We start from the raw sequence: 18,805 nt of genomic DNA on the forward strand, positions 1-18,805 counted from the left end.
TGTGCTTTCCGGCCGCTGTGCTTACACAGTGCAGAGAAGCTGAGACGCCGGGGGACAGACACCGGAATGTGAGTATGTACTGTTTGTTTTTTTTACGTTTACGCTGGTAACCAGGGTAAACATCGGGTTACTAAGCGCAGCCCTGCGCTTAGTAACCCGATGTTTACCCTGGTTACCCGGGGACTTCGGCATCGCTCCAGCGCCGTGATTGCAACGTGTGACCGCAGTCTACGACGCTGGAGCGATAATCATACGATCGCTGCGACGTCACGGATCGTGCCGTCGTAGCGATCAAAATGGCACTGTGTGACAGTACCCTTAGTTAAATTAATCCTTATGGTAGGAGTATGTGTTGATGACACCCCGGGGTGCCAACACTTATTGGCACAATAGGACAAACAAGATTATAGCACTAGTCCCCCAACATGTTTCACCTCATGGTTCACGCCATTGTCCCATCCCCTGATGATGCCACACATGCAATGAAATCTATTGGGAGGGACTAGTGCTATAATCTTGTTTGTCCTATTCTGCCAATAAGTGTTGGCACCCCGGGGTTTCATCCAATGCATACTACTAATTACAAGGAGTCATTTAACTAGGAAGATTAAAGAAAATGTTTAGACTTTTCCATACCCTCAGTATTTTAAATATCTAGTCATTAAATTTAATGGTTTTAGAGAGGGATTTTGGAGGGTGTTCTCCCCAATTTGTCAATAATATATGTATCCCTGGAATCCATTTATTGTCCTCACAATTTACAAAGCTTAATGCTTACATTATTATAACCACTGACTGTTGGCAAAATAAAATAAAGAAGCGATACGATATCTTTCTCCAAAGCTTCGGGCTGAGATCAATTCATGGGATCCATATTTTAACAGAAGGTATGCTATAAATCTAAAAAAATAAGTTAAAAGAAATGGCAACTATGGTACTATGTACACACATTTTGTTTTTTGCTGCTTTCTTTATGTAAATTAAAAGCTGCTTTTTACAGTTCTAGCAAAAGCTATGAGGGCTTGTTCACACGTTCCTTTTTTTGCTGCGGATTTTTCAGCTGCGGATTTTGAAAAACCGCAGTGCAAAACCGCGGTGGTTTTCACTGCGGTTTTTTGGGCGGTTTCAACTGCGGATTCCACTGCGGGTTTCCAGCTGCACTTTCCTATTGGTGCAGGTGGAAAACCGCTGCGGAATCCGCAGAAAGAATTGACATGCTACTTCTTTTTTTCCGCAGAAAATCCGCGCTGATTTTCAAGCAGAAAAACGCAAAGTGGGCACAGCGGTTTTTGTTTTCCATAGGGTAACATTGTACTGTACCCTGCATGGAAAAAGGCTGCGGATCCGCAGCTGCAAATCCGCAGCAAAAACCGCAAAGTGTGAACATAGCCTGAGACTTCTCATGCAGAAATCGCATGCACACGCCTGTTTTTTTTTTTTAATTGAATTGGAAAACTGCTGTGTGTTAAAACTTTCAGCATTTTTTTTCACCCATAGAAAGCAATGAGTAAGTGCAAAACCGCTGCCATAAGTTTTGTTGCATTTTTGGTGAAGAACACGCAAGCACAGCAGGATGTGAAACCCTTTTTTGTGATTTTGTTTCTCCTGACTCAAAGTTCATCCTACCGTAATTAAATTTAAATTGGTGGAATATGTGTAAAGTAAACAAATCCTCGAAAATTCAATGCCCTACCAATGTGTGAGTCAACAATGCCTAGTCCATACAATGCCCTGTTCTTACATTTGCCATTGTATAATTTTTCATGAACTCCTATAAATTTAATTAATTGCTGCGCTTCATACATGAATCCAGCTTTTTTGTTCAGAATAATCACTATTTTTTGAGACCTAAAACCTATATATTCCCGTAAATAATTTGATCTAATTGCTCATTTTCCCCAAAATATTTAATGGTTTCTCTTACGGCTTGCATTGGTGGTGTAACTCCTTTGTATTGTAAGCTGAACTTTGGGATCCTGAAAAATGCCGCAAAAAAAATGCAACAACATTTGCGTTTTGGCTGCAGAAAAAAAATGCAGCAAAAAGCAATGTCTGTACATGGCCTCAGCCAGGATTCACTAAATCATCCCAGACAGATGTCTGTCCAGCCTCTGTTTGAAGACTCCCATTGAAGGAGAACTCTCCACTAGGGTTGAGCGAAACGGATCGGACATTTATAAAAATCACCGACTTTCAGCAAAGTTGGGTTTCATGAAACCCGACCCGATCCCACTGTGGGATCGGCCATGCGGTCGGCGATCTTCGCGGTTCCACAGTCCAACACAACCTTTGCTGTGCACGGAGAGCATTTGGGAAGTAGCGATTTCCACAGTCCAACACAACCTTTGCTGTGCACAGAGAGAGAGATTCCCCCAATTGACTTACATCGAGTTTCATGTTTCGGTCGATCCCCGACTTTGCGCGATAATCGGACAATTTGACTCAACTCGACTTTTGACAAAGTTGGGTTTCGCAAAACCCGACTCGATCCTAAACAAGTTAAAGTCGCTCAACCCTACTCTCCACCTCTCGTGGCAGCATGTTCCACTCATTGATCACCCTAAGGCTGTGTGCACACGTTGCAGATTTTTTGCGTTTTTCGCTATAAAAACGCGAAAAAAACCACATACATTATGCATCCCATCATTTAGAATGCATTCCGCAATTTTTGTGCAAATGATGAGCGGTAAAAACGCAGCATGTTCATTAATTTAGCGGATTTTTTGCGGATTTCCCACTATATTATTGCATTGGGAACCTCCGGAAAAATCCGCAAAAAAAACGCACCAAAAATGTGGTAAAAAACACGCAAAAAACGCATGCGGATTTCTTGCAGAAAATGTGCCGTTTTGCTCAGGAAATGTCTGCAAGAAATCCTGAATGTGTGCACATAGAAAAAACGTTTTGACAGTAAGGCTAATATCTAATCTGTGTCTTCTCCCATTCAGTTTCATCCCATTGCTTCTAGTCTTTCCTTGTGCAAATGAGAATAAAGATGATCCTTCTACAATGTGACAGCCCTTGAGATATTTGTAGACCGCTATTAAGTCTCCTCTCAGTCTTTTTTGCAAGCTAAACATTCCCAAATCCTGCAACCGTTCCTCATAGGGCATTGTGATGCAGTGACCCCTGTAACAGGTAGGGGGCGCTGCATGGTCTCCCCGGTATGTGCACGGAGTTGTATTGAGGCCGTGAGAATAGACCTGCAGTGATGTCAGGATCACGTGACCAGCCATGTGATCCATTACTGTGGGTGTGGTTACAGGTACATAACGTGACCACGGTGTGGGTCACATGGTCCCTGGGTTCCTGTGTGGTTCCAGTGAGTGGACCTGAGTGGTGAGGTTACAGGGGGTTACTGAGCGCTGTGTGTGGGCTGTGTACGCTCCTGTGCTGGAAGACCTGGTAGGAGGCTTCCTGGAGAGCACATGCTGGCGTGAGAGGTCCTGGGAGGTGTACCAGGACCCCTGAGCAACACACAGTGGAACTTGGGGAAGCTACAGTCCTTCGGTGGCTCTGGACTGACTGATGTGTGCCGGCCAGGCAGGTTGGTGAACCCCGTAAGGCAGTTTCCCCAGGAGAGAGGACTGACAAGGAGTCAGCAGACGGAGCAGGAGCTCCCATAAGGTAACCTCCACAAGCTGTTGGTGCTTGTAACCTGGACTGTGTGGTAACCCACGGCAACTGGTCAGTGAGGACCAGCATGTTTAGTGTCCGTGAGTCAAACCTGTAGTTAAAGTGTTTGAAGAGGCAAGTTAATATCACCAGTTGGTGCCTGTGATGTTCTATGAACTGTGCATAACCCGGTTTATGAGGCTTAATAAACCGTATGGACTGCTTTGTTTTAAAAACCCGTGCCCGTGTGCTTGAAATATCGCAGCCAAGCGAGTGTCCCCCAACACACTCAGTAAGAATAGTCTTACAGCATGATTTGCAGACCAATCACCATTCTGGTCGCTCTTCTCTGAACTTGCTCCAGTTTGTTGATGTCTTTTTTAAAATGTGGCTCCCAAAACTGGACACCGTATTCCAGATGAGGTCTGACCAAAGAGGAGTAGAGGGCAATGACTTCACGTGATCTATTGTTATTATTATTATTCATTATTTATACAGCACCATTAATTCCATGGTGCTGTACATGAGAAAAAGGGTTACGTACAGGGTTATAGATAATGTTTACAGTCGTCAAATTTACAATGACAGACTGGTACAGAGGGGAAAGGATCCTGTCCTTGCGGACTTACATTACATTCTTCTAGACTGTATGCTTCTGCTAATACATCCCAGAATTGCATTTGCCTTTTTTGCTGCTGCATCACACTGTTGACTCATGTTCAGTCTGTGATCTATAAGTATACCCAAGTCTTTTTCACATGTGCTGTAGCTTAGCCCTATTTCTCCCATTCTGTATATGATTTTTTTATTTTTATTGCCCAGATGTAGTACTGAAATCACGTGTTTGTGTGTATATGCTGCAAGAACAGAAGTAATTCCATACCTTTATTAAGCAAAAATTCTACTTTGCTGCAGAAAATTCTTCTTTAGAAGATATACAAATGAGGCTGGATGTGCTATGGACGTGTTGGGCGCTTCAAATATCTCTGCTGCCAGATGCATTCTTGGCCTCCTCCAGGTGATTTATTGGCACTGCTATGGCATGTCGTTCATTTCTAAACTGGATTTCTCTGCAGCAAGCAGCATTTTTGTTTAGAAGAACAGATATAAATAAATCCATACCTTTTTGATTAATCGTCAGTCATGTAATGGATTTGGAAGGGTAGAATGAGCTGATGGGTTCCCTTTGATCATATGAGGACCACACTGATGTCTGAGGTTAGGTGGCATGCCACTTGTACTTTGTCAGCAGCACGGTGTTGAATTGACGGCTGCATTACTAGTTAAGTTATATGCAGATCATTGCATTAGGATAATGGCATTCTGCACATTACTGCCTCAGGGACAGCACATTTGGCTTTTATTTTTGAGATATATGCAGCTGCAAACTGTTGAAAAAAAAGTCAGTGTAATTACCGGTAACCCTTTTTTAAAAGGTCTGTTTTATAAAGTGCTTGCAGTACAATGGTCCTTGTGTACTCCAGTATGATGAGGGCGTTTGCTCGGCAATAACCTGTACATTCTAATTCCTCTAGTTCAGCAGTCTGTTATTTCACAAGTGATCTTTTTTAGTAGGCTCGTGAAATGAGGGCTTTATTTGCTTCTGCCCATGCGTCTTGCATTACACTTGCAAGAAGCCAAGTGCGTGTAAATGAGCCCATGGAAGTGCTCAGCACGTACTGCAGCTCAGACGTTCTGGGCCCGCTCTCACAGTTGGATAGCAATATGTGAGCTGCCGTTTTATGTTCCTGGCACCAGTAGAATTCTGCTCTTTAAAGTTCATCACTTTTTTTTTTTCTTTTCTGTCCACATTGCGCTGGCAGCAGAGACCCTCTTATACGACCCTTCTACTTCTAACTTCTAACTTAATAAAACAGCCAATTATGTACTTTGGAGGAAAGGGCGCTTTATTTGTGCCTGTTTTTATTTTTTTATTTTTCTTCGCTAGTGGCTTTGAAATATTTCCATAGAAGGTGAAACCCTCTGAACCCCCTGCTTCTGCCAGAATGCACTTTCAGCCAGTAACTAGGATTATTAATGGATCTCACTGCCTGAGCGCCATTCTAGCATTTATAGCCATCCTGTGCCTTGCGTTCTAGGATCTCATATTTACATTCCTATTTGTTCTTTTCTGCAGGCATCACCCAAGGCAAAGTTAGTATGATCCATGAGTTTGTGTGGGCACTGCATGTGTTCGGCATGCTTTTTTAGCTATGGAAGTGTGTGAATATCCACCTTGTGAACACCTCTTTATCAAGTTCTGTGTAAAAGGGGGAGTCATGTTGTAAATACATTGTACTGCTAATTCTGCTTTTCACCTTGTGTTAAAAGGGTTGTGCTAAAAAGGATGTTACATTACAAAAATTAGTGATGCATGTCTTATCTCTGGGGTCCCACTGCTATGACCCTAGCGATCACAAGAACCACTGTCTTTTAGAATCAACAGCACCTTATTCACTGCTTCCTGTAATGCAATGTATTTACAGACTCACAAAACTTTGTTTTTGGATATGTCTGTATATAACCAGTGAAGCTATAGTAAAAAGATTAATATGCCGTTATTGCTAAATCTAACATAATGCCAATGGTTTTCAAAGGTGATTTAATAATCAGTCCATCTTAAGCCTCGTTCACATGTCTGTAAAACACTGCGAGTATGGATCACAATGCACAGACTGGCCGCTCATCTCCTGACCCAAACTTAACATCCTCATGCACATATGTGTCCGTACTCATGCTGTTACATGTTCATCTGAATGAGGCTTAAGAGCTAGGCTACATTCATGACCTACAAATACCGTACACAAAACAAAATGCATGTTACATGCTGAATCCAGTGCAGATTGTGGTGCAGATTTAATCACGCATTCAATTCATTGTAGGGAAAGAAAATCTGTAAAAATTTGTGACATTTCATTAATGTGTTGCAGGTCTGAATATTACGCTTGCGTGTTACTATAATTTGTTGGATTGCAGTGCAAATTCCGTAAAATAATATGCAGTGTGTGTGTGAACTTGGCCTTACTTTTATTGCAGCACTGTTTGTCCTGTGTTTTAATCTAGATGGCAATTGTGATTAAAGGGAACCTGTCACCCCCCCCAGGCATTTTTAACTAAAAGAGGCATCTTGTGCAGCACTAATTCTGCATTCTGTCAAGGTGGCTCTTTGATTTGAGGTCCCTTCCAATGCTGCAATATTCGTTTTTGTAATTTGCCCGCCATACCTGTAGTCTGTCTGGGGGGCATGTCTTTTTCCCCCGCACCCAAATGCCTCCCAGCCATCACTCGGCCCCTCTGGGCGCCGCCTCCTGTGCCTTCATTAATGTCCCCGGCGCCTGCGCTGTAAGTTCCTTTTTCGGGCATGCACAGTTTGCGCTGCCCTTCGACTCCCATCACATGATGGGAACTTACAGCTCAGGCGCCGGGGACGTTAATGAAGGCACAGGAGGCAGCGCACGGAGGGGCCGAGTGATGGCTGGGAGGCGTTTGTGTCCGGGGGGAAAAGACATGCCCCCCTGCACAAGGTGGCTCTTTTAGTTAAAAACGCCAGGGTGGGGGGGGGGGGGGGCATTGGGTGACAGGTTCCCTTTAAATGACAAATGGAAAGATCTTTTGATTTTAATATTTTATTTTGGCTATCATTTTTCTTTAAATTAATCTGCGTATGTATAGTTTTCTCAATATCATATAAAGCATAATCTTCCTAGTATTGAGAACCATGGACCCTAGTATTAAAAGGGTTTTCCACTTTAATGAAAGTGTATCCCAAACCTCTTAAATACTTAACATAACAAATGGAGAAGATACTCTGTCTCTCTCTCCAAGTACAGCGATGAGACCCAATGCTCCACTGGACTGTATTTTGGCTACAGCAGTGACATCGTATGGACAGCACGTGTCACCACTGTAGCTAAATGCTGAGCTTAGGTTGGTTTCACATTTGCGGATTCAGCTCCGCCTTCTTCGGCATGCGTCCTGCGTACCTATCTTTAACATTGGGTACGTAGGCCATGCGGATGTATGCGGATGCCTCCGCATGCGTCGTTTTGACGCTGCACTGACCTGCATCGAACGCAACATGTTGCATTTTGTTGCGGTCGGTGCAGTGTGAAAACGACGTATGCGGAGGCATCCGCATACATCCGCATGGCCTGCGTACCCAATGTTAAAGATAGGTATGCAGGACGCATACCGACATAGGCAGAGCTGAAGGAAGAGGCGCGGCAGTGGGCGGGGCTTAACAGAGGAACTACGCAGTCCTCTGCAAAGCCCTCGTCTGCAAATGTGAAACTAGCCTTAGCGGCTAATGCGGTCTAAGCTCAGTAAACACTAAGAAAACACTGAGACCTGAGAAACAGCGGAGTTGGTGTTTAACATGGGAAGGGTGAGTACCAGCTCTGTTTATCACCGTATGAACGTTTGGTGTCTACGTTCCTTAAAGTGGAAATCTAGAGATAAGCGGATCATTTGAAAATTGAATTGGTTAGCTTTGCTGAAATTCCCTTCTAAAATGTGAATCTCAATGAATCCAAGTCTCTGTCTGGAACATGTGTATAATGCTCAGAGATCTCTCAGGACTGCATTGGACCCATTTTGAGCTCTTTAATGCAGCACAGCCTTTGAAATGTCCAAGTGACTTCAACCTGACTAGGAAAAAACTGATGGCAACTGGTGGTCACAAAAAGCCTTTAATGAGACATTACACTACCATACATTTAGACTACTTAAATGGTAGAAATGGTCTAAACATTATCCCTTTCTGGGGACAGATGCCTACCTTAGGCTACGTTCACATTAGCGTTGTGCGACGCAGCGTCGGGCGCTGCTGCGTCGCCGCATGCGTCATGCACCCCTATATTTAACATGGGGGCGCATGGACATGCGTTGCATTTGCGTTTTGTGACGCATGCGTCGCTGCGGCGCACGCGTCAGGGCGCACAGGACGCAGCAAGTTGCATTTTTTTGGCGTCCAACTTTCGGCAAAAAAGGACGCATGCGTCGCAAAACGCAGCGTTTTAGCGTGCGTTTTGTTGCGTTTTTGTTTGTGTTGTGCGTTGCGTCGCCGACGCTGCGGCGCACAACGCAAATGTGAGCGTAGCCTTACCGCTGCTTATACACAAGAGGTGCAAATGGAAGGAGCCTTTTTTTTCATACGAGGTGGGGAGCTTCAAGAGCTTTGTTCTTTGGTAAATGAGAAAGCAATAGCTTTGCACAAGCGGTCCAAAAATTATCCATTTTATTTAGGGAGCAGGAAGCAGTTGTCTACTTTAAAAGTGAAAGGGTAATGGTTTTTCAACATATCGTAAAAAAAACAAAAAAATATCCTTTTTTTTGGATCTGCAATAGGTTTAATATTGTCAAAATAATTTAACAATTGCAATGGCTTTTTATGAAGCAATGCCCAAAATTATCCTTTTATATAGGGAGCAGGAACACGCTAGCCCTTTTCAAAGCACAGAAACAATAGTTTGCAACCATTTTCTGTGAAAAGAAAAATATCCCTGTTTTGGAACTCTTTCACGTCTGTGAAAGTTTCCCAGCTGTTGTACAGTATAGCTATAAAACTGTGAGGAGTAAGGAGATGTCAGTGGCTTGGCTGTGCAGTGGCTCGGGTAGAAGTTGCACAGTTGAAAAATTGAACTGACAGGCACTATGTAATCTTGCCACTGTATGGCGGACTCACCTCTCCGCCAGCCCAATTTGGTTGCCAACCTTCCTCAGCTTTATCCATGACTTGGCTCAGTATTGCCTGCTTGTGAAAAATGGTATGGCTCAGTGTGCTACCACTGCCAGTGCCCCTACCAACCACGGCTGTCATCGAAATACAAAGGCTGACTCTCTTCCAATAACTCAGAAAATGAAAATGTCCTTTTTTTTTTATTGAAAAAAAAATACATTTATTTAAGAGCAAAAAACAGACTTTACCAAAAATGAAGAACAAAAAAACTAGGTGGGATTCACATCACAAATGCAGGCACCTGCAAGAGAAGGCTGTTTTATTCGAATGTGGTTCTAATATTAGAATGTTACAAGGAGGTGTGCAAAATGAAAAAATAAATGAAAGTTTGAGGCAGACTGTTGCATGTAAATTTCTAGAACGTGGAGATTTCTTTAAATTAAATGTTGTCCCGAGCCAGAAGGCACCCTTTAGGGTTTTAAACTGCCCTACTTCTTTCCAGTGTGTGAAGAATAAAATAATGCTGTTATTGAAGTATATCCCAAATCAATCAATTCACCATCACACAGACTATGCAGGTACAGCACCTCCCTATCACTTGAATCTTTAAAAATAGGAGTAGTCGTTTCAGTCCTTAATTGGTTATAGAATGTAGCACTTTGGTAGTACATCACAATCAGATATAGGCCTTTTTCTATGCTTAAGGCCACGTTTACACGCTGCGGGTTCCTCTGCGGGTTAATCCCGCAGCGGAATTGAAAATCTGCAGGGCAAAACCGCTGCGGTTATCCCTGCAGATTTATTGCGGTTTGTTCTGCGGTTTCCGCTGCGGGATTACTGCTGTACTATTGATGCTGCATATGCAGCAATATGCAGCATCAATAGTAATGTAAAAAATAATAAAAATTGGCTGTACTCACCCTCTGACGTCGCGATCTCCCGGCGCTGCACGCGGCTGTGCCGACAAGGACCTTCGTGACGTCACGGTCATGTGACCGCGGCGTCATCACGGTCATGTGACCGCGACGTCACCACAGGTCCTGTTCGGCACAGCAACTGAGACCGGACGCCGCGGGCAGCGCTGAGAGGTGAGTATAGCACTATTTTTTATTTTAATTCTTTTTTTTACACCCAAATATGGTTCCCAGGGCCTGGAGGAGAGTCTCCTCTCCTCCACCCCAGGTACCATCGGCACATTATCCGCTTAACTTCCCGCAACGTGGGCACATCCCCGTGCGGGAAGTTAGCGGTTCAATGCATTCCTATGGGTGCAGAATCGCTGCGATTCTGCACCAGGAAGTGACATGGTCCTTCTTTTTTTCTGCAGAAAATCCGCGCGGATTTTCCACAGAAAAAAAGGATCGTCGGCACAGCGGGTTTTGTTTTCCATTAGGTTACATTGTACTGTAACCTACATGGAAAAAGGATGCGGACCCGCAGCTGCAAAACAGCTGCGGGTCCGCAGCAAAACCCGCAGCGTGTGAACATAGCCTTAGTGTAATTAGATATGCACTCTGGTCTCCTAGCTTTAGCCTGTAAAATCTTGAAATGGCAGTGTTTGGCCATGTTGTTTAAAGGGAATCTGTCACCTCATTTGTTGCATATAAGCTAAGCCCACCGGCATCAGGGGCTTATCTGCAGCATTCTGTAATGTAGTAGATAAGCCCTCGATGTATCCTGAAAGATAAGAAAAACTGGTTATATTATACTCACCCAGGGGTGGTCTGGGTTCAATGGGTGTCTCAGGTCCAGGTCCAGCGCCTCCCATCTTCATACGATGACGTCCTCTTCCTTGTTTCTGTTGCGGCTCCTGCAAAGGCGTACTGATTTGCAGCATAAAGTACTGCAGTGCGCATGTGCTGGGCCTCTCTGACTTTTCCCGGCGCCTGCGCACTGCAGTACTTTGCGCTGCTCTCATCAGGGCAGAGAATTACGCCTGCGCAGGAGCCGCGACAGAAGCAAGGAGGATGACAACATCGTATGAAGATGGGAGGACCCGGACCTGAGACGCCCATCGGATCGGACCGCCCCTGGGTGAGTATAATCTTACCTCTTTTTCTTATCTTTCAGGATACATCGGGGGCTTATCTACAGCATTCCAGAATGCTGTACGTAAGCCCCTGATGGTGGTGGCTGCAGCTTATATACGAAGAAGTAGGTGACAGATTCCCTTTAATTGCTGCAAGGCATTATGGGGAAAGCCGTCGCAGCTGCGCATGATGTCATTAGCCCACTCTCTGGCTGCTGCATCCTACTACAGTGTGTAAAATGGCGCCATAGCTTTAATGTTTTGTGCAGTCCTCTCAAATTAAATTTCTATTTTTCATAATTTGCGGGGACTAGAAAACTTCCTCATATTTGACTTTCAGTTGATCCTCAACAAATTGATCCCCTCCTCTCTATGAAAAACCCATTAACAAGTTGAGGCCTCTTGACCTTATAAGGCCTCCTGACTCCGTGTTTGGAAATTAGATAAAGGGCCTCTTCTTCGTTTGCACAAGGCTTTCAATGGGCTGGAGCCTTGAACAAGGACATGCAGGAACACTCATACAGAAAAAAGCAAGTCCAGAATAGCAGAATCATCCATTAAAATTAGTCTTCTATTGGTGCATATTACCTATGTCCAAAACAGAATTATCGGTCCCAGTGGCATGGCTACGGATAAGGAAGAACGCCAAAATAGTGTGTGCTAATAAAGTTTTACTGTAGCGATGGCTCCTTAATGCTGGGCTTCCTTTCTATGAATACCCTAGCATAAGGATTATTACTGCTGATATGACTGACAAGTCATGTAACTAGTCTGCTGCTAGTCTAATATTTAGATTTTTAATGTAATTGCATTTTGTAAAGCAAATGTAAATTAAAATTGTAACAATGGTAAAAGAACTATACTGTCATATCTTTAAATGGAATTTGTAAATAAGAGAAAAACATGAGCTGCTTGGCTAAATCGTTTGTATAATAAAACATTGTGTATTATGCCATCTACTGGCTAAATGTAAAATAAATATTAGGCAACGCTCCACCTTGGCAGCAAATGTAAAATCTATCATCTGTGTTCCATTTCTTGGATATAATTGGACATCTTGGCTCATTACCTGATGTTCACTGACACCTAAGCATCCTCTCTACTAAAAATATGTGCATTAAACACAGTTAAAAATAAATATGACTTTGCAAAACACCAAAATAGGCCTTCTTCACACCTTCATAGAGTGAGTTTTGTGATTTCAGCCCATATATAATTGCAGCATGCAAATACTGCCTAACATGTTGATATGTTAAGTTGCTATAAGTGTTTAAAGGGAACCTGCCATCATGATTTAGTATGTTAAAATAAAGGTATGGTCATAATGTCAAGTTTATACTGGTTTAATAGCTACCTGTAGGGAAGAAATTTGCATCCTCATTCTGGTTTAATTCCGGTTAGAAGTTTTGGTGCAATATCCTGTTCGTACATCAGGGCAGGACTTGTGTAGGGTTTCGGCTCTGTCACGGCCTCTCTGCGTTTGTATGAGCATACTATTTTAAAGCTTTTAACATACTAAATCGTGATAAGTTTCCTTTTAATAGTAATGGGCTGGGCTGTGGGACGTTACACTAAGGCCTCATTCACACGTCAGTATTCTTTGACCAGTATTTGTATGCCAAAGCCAGGAGTGTCTCCAAAACACAGCACAGGTGTCAATCTTTCATGTATAGCTTTTCTCTGTAAGGTCCACTCCTGGTTTTGGCATACAAACACTGACGCAAAATACTGACGCGTGAATGAGGCCTAATATGTACTCGGTCCTAAAATGAGATCCATAAACGGAACAACTGATCTGCAAACAGCAACTTAATGACAGTTACCAGATAGCACCAAGAGAAAACAGAAAGCAAAGGAAAATAAAATTGAAAACTGCAACTAAAAAAGTTAATAAAGATCCTTCACATATTTTTAAAGAATCTTTGTCAGCTGTATACCCATATATCCAAATGCAGAGCTCCATGAAATGACAGTAATCTGAATGAATGGACATTCCTTACAGCCCCTGGAAATGATGCGATCGCCCCTACATTTACCTTAACTGACAAATAACAATACATGTTATAAGCTAGGAATGATATAGCTAAAGCTTTCTCTTTCTGACTCCTTTTCTCTTGCTCTTTCTCAGTCCCTTACACTCCTATACAGTATTACTGGATGATATTGTTATATAAAAAAGACCATCTAGTGAAACCAGTACCTTGTTGTTCGTGTCCTTATAAATTCTTGATTTACTGACTCTCTGCTAACCGGTTATTGATTTCTGGAGCTTTTCATATAAATGTATATATCTGGCATGTTTAAAGTGGATCTGTCTTCAGATTTCACAAAATAAGCGGCGTATATTAGTAAATAGATCCTGGACCTGATGAGGCTGGTGTCATTATTTTGAAAATTCATGTCAGAATGGCTGTATAATATTAATCTTAAAATAAGTTATTGGACAAGGAGCTTTTCAAAAAGGATTATATAGCTTTTCTGACACTCCTTTCCAAAGTAAGTACACTAACCTCGTCATGTCTAATGTATGCAGTTTATGTTGTGAAATCTGACGACAGATCCACTATAAGGTTCTGCATTTTCTGACTTCTATTTCTTTTTCTTTATGCTTTCTTCCTTTTCACCCTCATCTGAATTAAGGAATATTCCACCTAAACGGTATGAAAACCCTAAATGATTCCTCTTCGTTATGGTTCAGTAGTGAGATGTTAGCGGCAGACATACAATAAGGTTATGTTCTCACAATCTGGAACCTCAGCGTTTTGGACGCAGCTCATCTGGGCTGTATGAAGCGCTGCGTTCTACAATACAAGCGCCCACTGTGCTTCTATCTGATGCTGCGTAAACTCACTCGCAGGTTTACGAGCCGCAGCATGTCAATTTGTACAATAAAATGTATTTGATGCGTAAATCCATTGTTCAATGAACACATGCAGATTTAACTGTGTTATTGGAAGCAGCGAAAATACGCGGTGACCAAAGCACTGCTATTTCCTGATCTCGGGCATGTACCCTAAAAAGTTAAGATGGGGTCAGTAAAAGGGTTTTTCCAGGAAAAGAAAAAAAAATACCTAAATAAAATATTATTATAAATAAATTGCTAAATACCTTAAATTAGCAAATGACACTAGTTTTTGTGATCAGTATTACATAACAATGGCTCCATCCTTTTACACTGACTGAAAGCTGTCCTAGAATGTTAATAGGACAAGTACGTGCAGTAGGAAGCTCTGCTGCTGCAGATGCTCAGCTTTCAGAAAGACAAGGTGGCCAGCAGTATGGGGCTTCTTACCTCCGCACCCCTTGTGTCTCCAGGATTACATCAGAAAGCCACAGTGCAATGGAGTGAGAGCAACTTCTTTTAATACTGGAGATGCCAGGGTGGCGCAGGGAAGAAGAGGCTGCTCACACTGCTGTCTATCCTGTCTCTTATTTAATACAGGAGATATTAGGGGTTCAGGTCTGCTGATTAGGCTGCTTTCACACATCAGTTTTTTGCCATCAGGCTTAATCCGTCAAATTTGGAAGAAAAAAAAGCGAAAGAGAGGCAGTCATTTGACGAATCCGGCGCCATAGGCTTCCATTCTAGCAAACGCCAGATCAGTCGCTGTCCGTTTTTACGATGGACACAAAAAACTTCCCTCTGTGCGATGTCTCCAGCCTCCGGGCCGACAATTTTAGATGGATCCGGCGAACGATGGACGAAACGTGAGGCAATCCGTCGCTAATACAAGTCTATGAGAAAAAACGGATCCAGCGGCATCATTCGCCGGATCCGTTTTTTTCAAAATTCGCCAGATTGAGCCTGAAGGCAAAAAAACTGACGTGTGAAAGCAGCCTAAGAGCCTGATCATGCTACATTTCATCATGTTTATTATAAACCACAAATAGAAATACCAGGGATGTTGATGTAAAAAAAAACCCAACTGATCCACCCTGGGTGTCTGCTATAATACTGGAGATACCAGTCATGCTGAGGCATAAAGTAGCTGCTCACACTGCTGTCCACATGTACAAGTGCCTCTCACAAAATTAGGAGAACATCAAAAAGTTAATTTGTTTCAGTTCTTTAATACAAAAAGTGAAACTCATGTTATATAGAGTCATTACCATCAGAGTGGTCTAATTTTGTGAGAAGCACCTGTATATCTGATCTAATACTGGAGATACCAGGGGTGCTGAGGTAAGATCAGGTTATCCACTAGGAGCACATCTTCCTACGTGTGGAGGAATGGGATGGAGCTCATGCTCACAGGCACGTGTACTATTAACATTATTTGAGCGGCTTCTGTCAGTGTTAAAAACAGCAGCCATTGTAATTCTATAGTGATTACCTCCCTAGAAAAAAAAATGTGATTTGCTATTTTAAAGGTAATTAAGAATTTATTTTTTTATGAGACTTCCTCTTAATTCTGTTCTTTCTATTCCCAGGGAATCCCTGTAATGTAAATAGTTCTACAAATCTCCTCTTATATTATGTTCTATTAGAAGATTGTACATCACAGTACTACCCAAAAAATGGGTATTGGCACCATCTGGTGGCCATAGTGTTGTACGTTATAGTCTCAAGTTCACTGCTGGACCTAGGCTACATTCATACATCAGAGGGCATTTTGACATCCATGAGAATGGACCTTTTTGTTTCTCATGTATCATCCATATTGCCCTTGTGTGGCAGCCGTGTTGCATATGTTTTTCCCATCCATTTTTTGTTGTTTTTTTTTTTTTTTCACTGAAGAAATGTTTCTGTTGCAAAAAGCCCAGAAAGATCATATCTTTTGTTTTGGATGTATTGCTAAAAAGATCCATAACACGGATGGAAAATAGAAGCAAATCGGAAGCCTACCATGCTTTCACAGATCCCCATAGATTTAAATAGCCGATTCTAATCCGCACATCTAGATTAGAATAGGACATGTTCTTAGGCCTCTTTCACACTTCCGTCGGTACGGGTCCGTCACTATGCGTCGGGCCGATGGACGTTGTGAAATTTGTGCACAACGTGGGCAGCGGATGCAGTTTTTCAACGCATCCGTTGCCCATTCTGAAGTCCGGGGAGGAGGGGGTGGAGTTTCGGCCGTGCATGTGCGGTAGAAAATGTCAGACGCGACGGACAAAAAGTTACATTGAACTTTTTTTGTGACGACGGTCCGCCAAAACACGACGGATTCGTTGCACGACGGACGCGATGTGTGGCCATCCGTCGCGGTCCGTCACTAATACAAGTCTATGGGCAAAAAACGCATCCTGCGTGCACATTTGCAGGATCCGGTTTTTGCCCAAAACGACGGATTGCGACGGAGGCCAAAAGACGGAAGTGTGAAAGAGGAATTACTCTCAGAGATCTCACACACTATGATCCTTATTTTTCATAGACCTATACCGTATATAGATGAGTGTGTTGTCCGAGGCAAAAAAAATGGACAGCAGGCTAATGTCACACACATGGGTGAATGTAGCCTAAGGGTACAATCTGCATTGCTCGCATTGTTAGCCTTTGACTGCATTATGTGGGGAAACTGATGAAAGTTTACTGGTAAAACTACTTGGTTATTTTGGGTTTGATCAGTTTAAACTCTGTCATAAAAAGCAAAAGCTCAAAGAAAAAAACTAATTATTTCTGTTCCTTACTTAGCCCTCCTCGCCAACACATTATGGATGTTGAGACAGACTTCCATCATGCGCCAATTTTCAGTGATGCCAGTAAGAAGCGTCTTGTGGACAACACAGAAGACTGGCATCCACGTACCGGTACCACCCAGTCACGGTCCTTCCGTATCCTTGCTCAGATGACTGGAACAGAAAATCGTAAGTTTTTTTTAGCGTTTGTAATGGCTGTGCAGATGGCGGAAACGTATTTGTGGCTGTGTTCTAGGGTTTCTTTTCTTAGCAGTCTAGATTATTTTACATTTGGTGTTGTAAAAAGTTTTCTTTATTCAGGATCTCCTCAATTCTCCAGAGAGGAGAACATCCGCATCTCTCTATATTACATGTATAACCCATTGATCTCTGTAGAAAATGTAATTTTTCATTTCACCTGTGATGGTTCTTTATGGAAATTGCTTATTTGCTGGACATACCAGCATCTTATTTTTAGGGAGCAAGTCTATTGGCAACAGCTTTTAAAGTGGCCAATGTCTTCAAGCCGGAGAAATGGAAGAAATCTTATGTAAGACCACAAAGTTACAGAGCATGGTCATTGGGTGCTAAAGAGTCACAACCCTTTGCTGACTCAATACTTCCAAAGATCCAAACCTTCTGATAGTAATATCAACACAAAAACTGTGCGCGGTAGGATCTTGACATGGGTTTCTATGATTAAGCATCTTCATGCAAGTCATGCATCACCAAGCACAATATCAAGTGTCAGATGGAGTGGTATAAGGCACTATGCCACTGGTCTCTGGTGCAGAGTAACCATATTCTGTCTAGTGACATATCACTGTTCTCTACTAGTGATGAGCGAGTATTCTCGTTGCTCAGGCTTTCCCGAGCACGCCCGGGTGGTCTCCGAGTATTTGTGAGTGCTCGGAGATTGTCTTCGTCCTGCAGCTGCATGATTTGCGGCTGCTAGACAGCATGAATACATGTGGGGATTCCCTAGCAACCAGGCAACCCCCACATGTATTTAGGCTGGCTAGTAGCCGTAAATCATGCAGCTGCGTCGACTAAAACTAAATCTCAGAGCGCTAACAAATACTCGGAGGACCCCCGAGCATGCTCGGGAAAATCGGAGCAATGAGTATACTCGCTCATCACTGTTCTCTACCTTGCAGTCTGATGGATGAGTCTGGGTTGGGTGAATGCCAGGAGAACATTAGCTGCCTGACTGCAATGTGCCAACTGTAAAGTTTGATGGAAAAGGGGTAATCCTATGGAGTGGTTTGTCGGGTGTTTTTTTTTTTTTTTTCTTTTTTAACTCCCCTTAGTCCCAGTGAAGGGAAATCTTAAATGGTATTTGTCAGCAGGTTTTTGCTTTGTAATCTGAAGACAGCAGGGCATAGATGCTGAAACGCAGAACTCAGGGATGTGTCACTATTTTAAAGTGTGCTGTTGTTTACTAACTGTGAAGGATTTATCACTTAGCGAGACTACATTAATTAGTCCAGCACCGCCGCCTCCTATGATAAGCAGCTCACTGTTTATGGACTTTGCACATGGAGATCCTGGTGTAGGCAAGGAAAGTTTTTCTTAGCTCTGCTGCATTGTTAAATCTAAAAGCCTTGGTTGTGTCAGAAGATGAGCAAACCCATTAATCACTGACTTCAACGAACATACAGTAAAAAGTTTGGAAAACCTATTAGAAGTCAATGGGGGCTCAAGCTTTGGTGCTTTAAAATGGCTATAAAATGGTCATAGTGAGGGCTAGTGGGCTGCAAAAGGAAACTAAATAGGAGTAAGAGCAGGACAATTGCCCTGCAAAAAAATGTGAATAGGGAAATGACTTTCACTTTCACCATAGCAATCACTGGAAAATTAGGAAG

General features: G+C 42.8%; 1 protein-coding gene across 1 annotated transcript in view; it reads left to right on the forward strand.

Annotated features, from left to right (window-relative positions):
- PDLIM5 (PDZ and LIM domain 5) overlaps nucleotides 1-18,805 on the forward strand; it is a 320,904-nt gene that overhangs the window by 199,654 nt on the left and 102,445 nt on the right. Inside the window, exon 6 of the mRNA XM_077277339.1 lies at nucleotides 16,957-17,129. Within this exon, the coding sequence (XP_077133454.1) occupies nucleotides 16,957-17,129 (173 nt within the window). The remainder of the gene's footprint in view (nucleotides 1-16,956; nucleotides 17,130-18,805) is intronic.

This window comes from Ranitomeya variabilis, chromosome 1 (genome assembly GCF_051348905.1).
Source record: "Ranitomeya variabilis isolate aRanVar5 chromosome 1, aRanVar5.hap1, whole genome shotgun sequence".
Lineage (NCBI taxonomy): Eukaryota > Metazoa > Chordata > Amphibia > Anura > Dendrobatidae > Ranitomeya > Ranitomeya variabilis.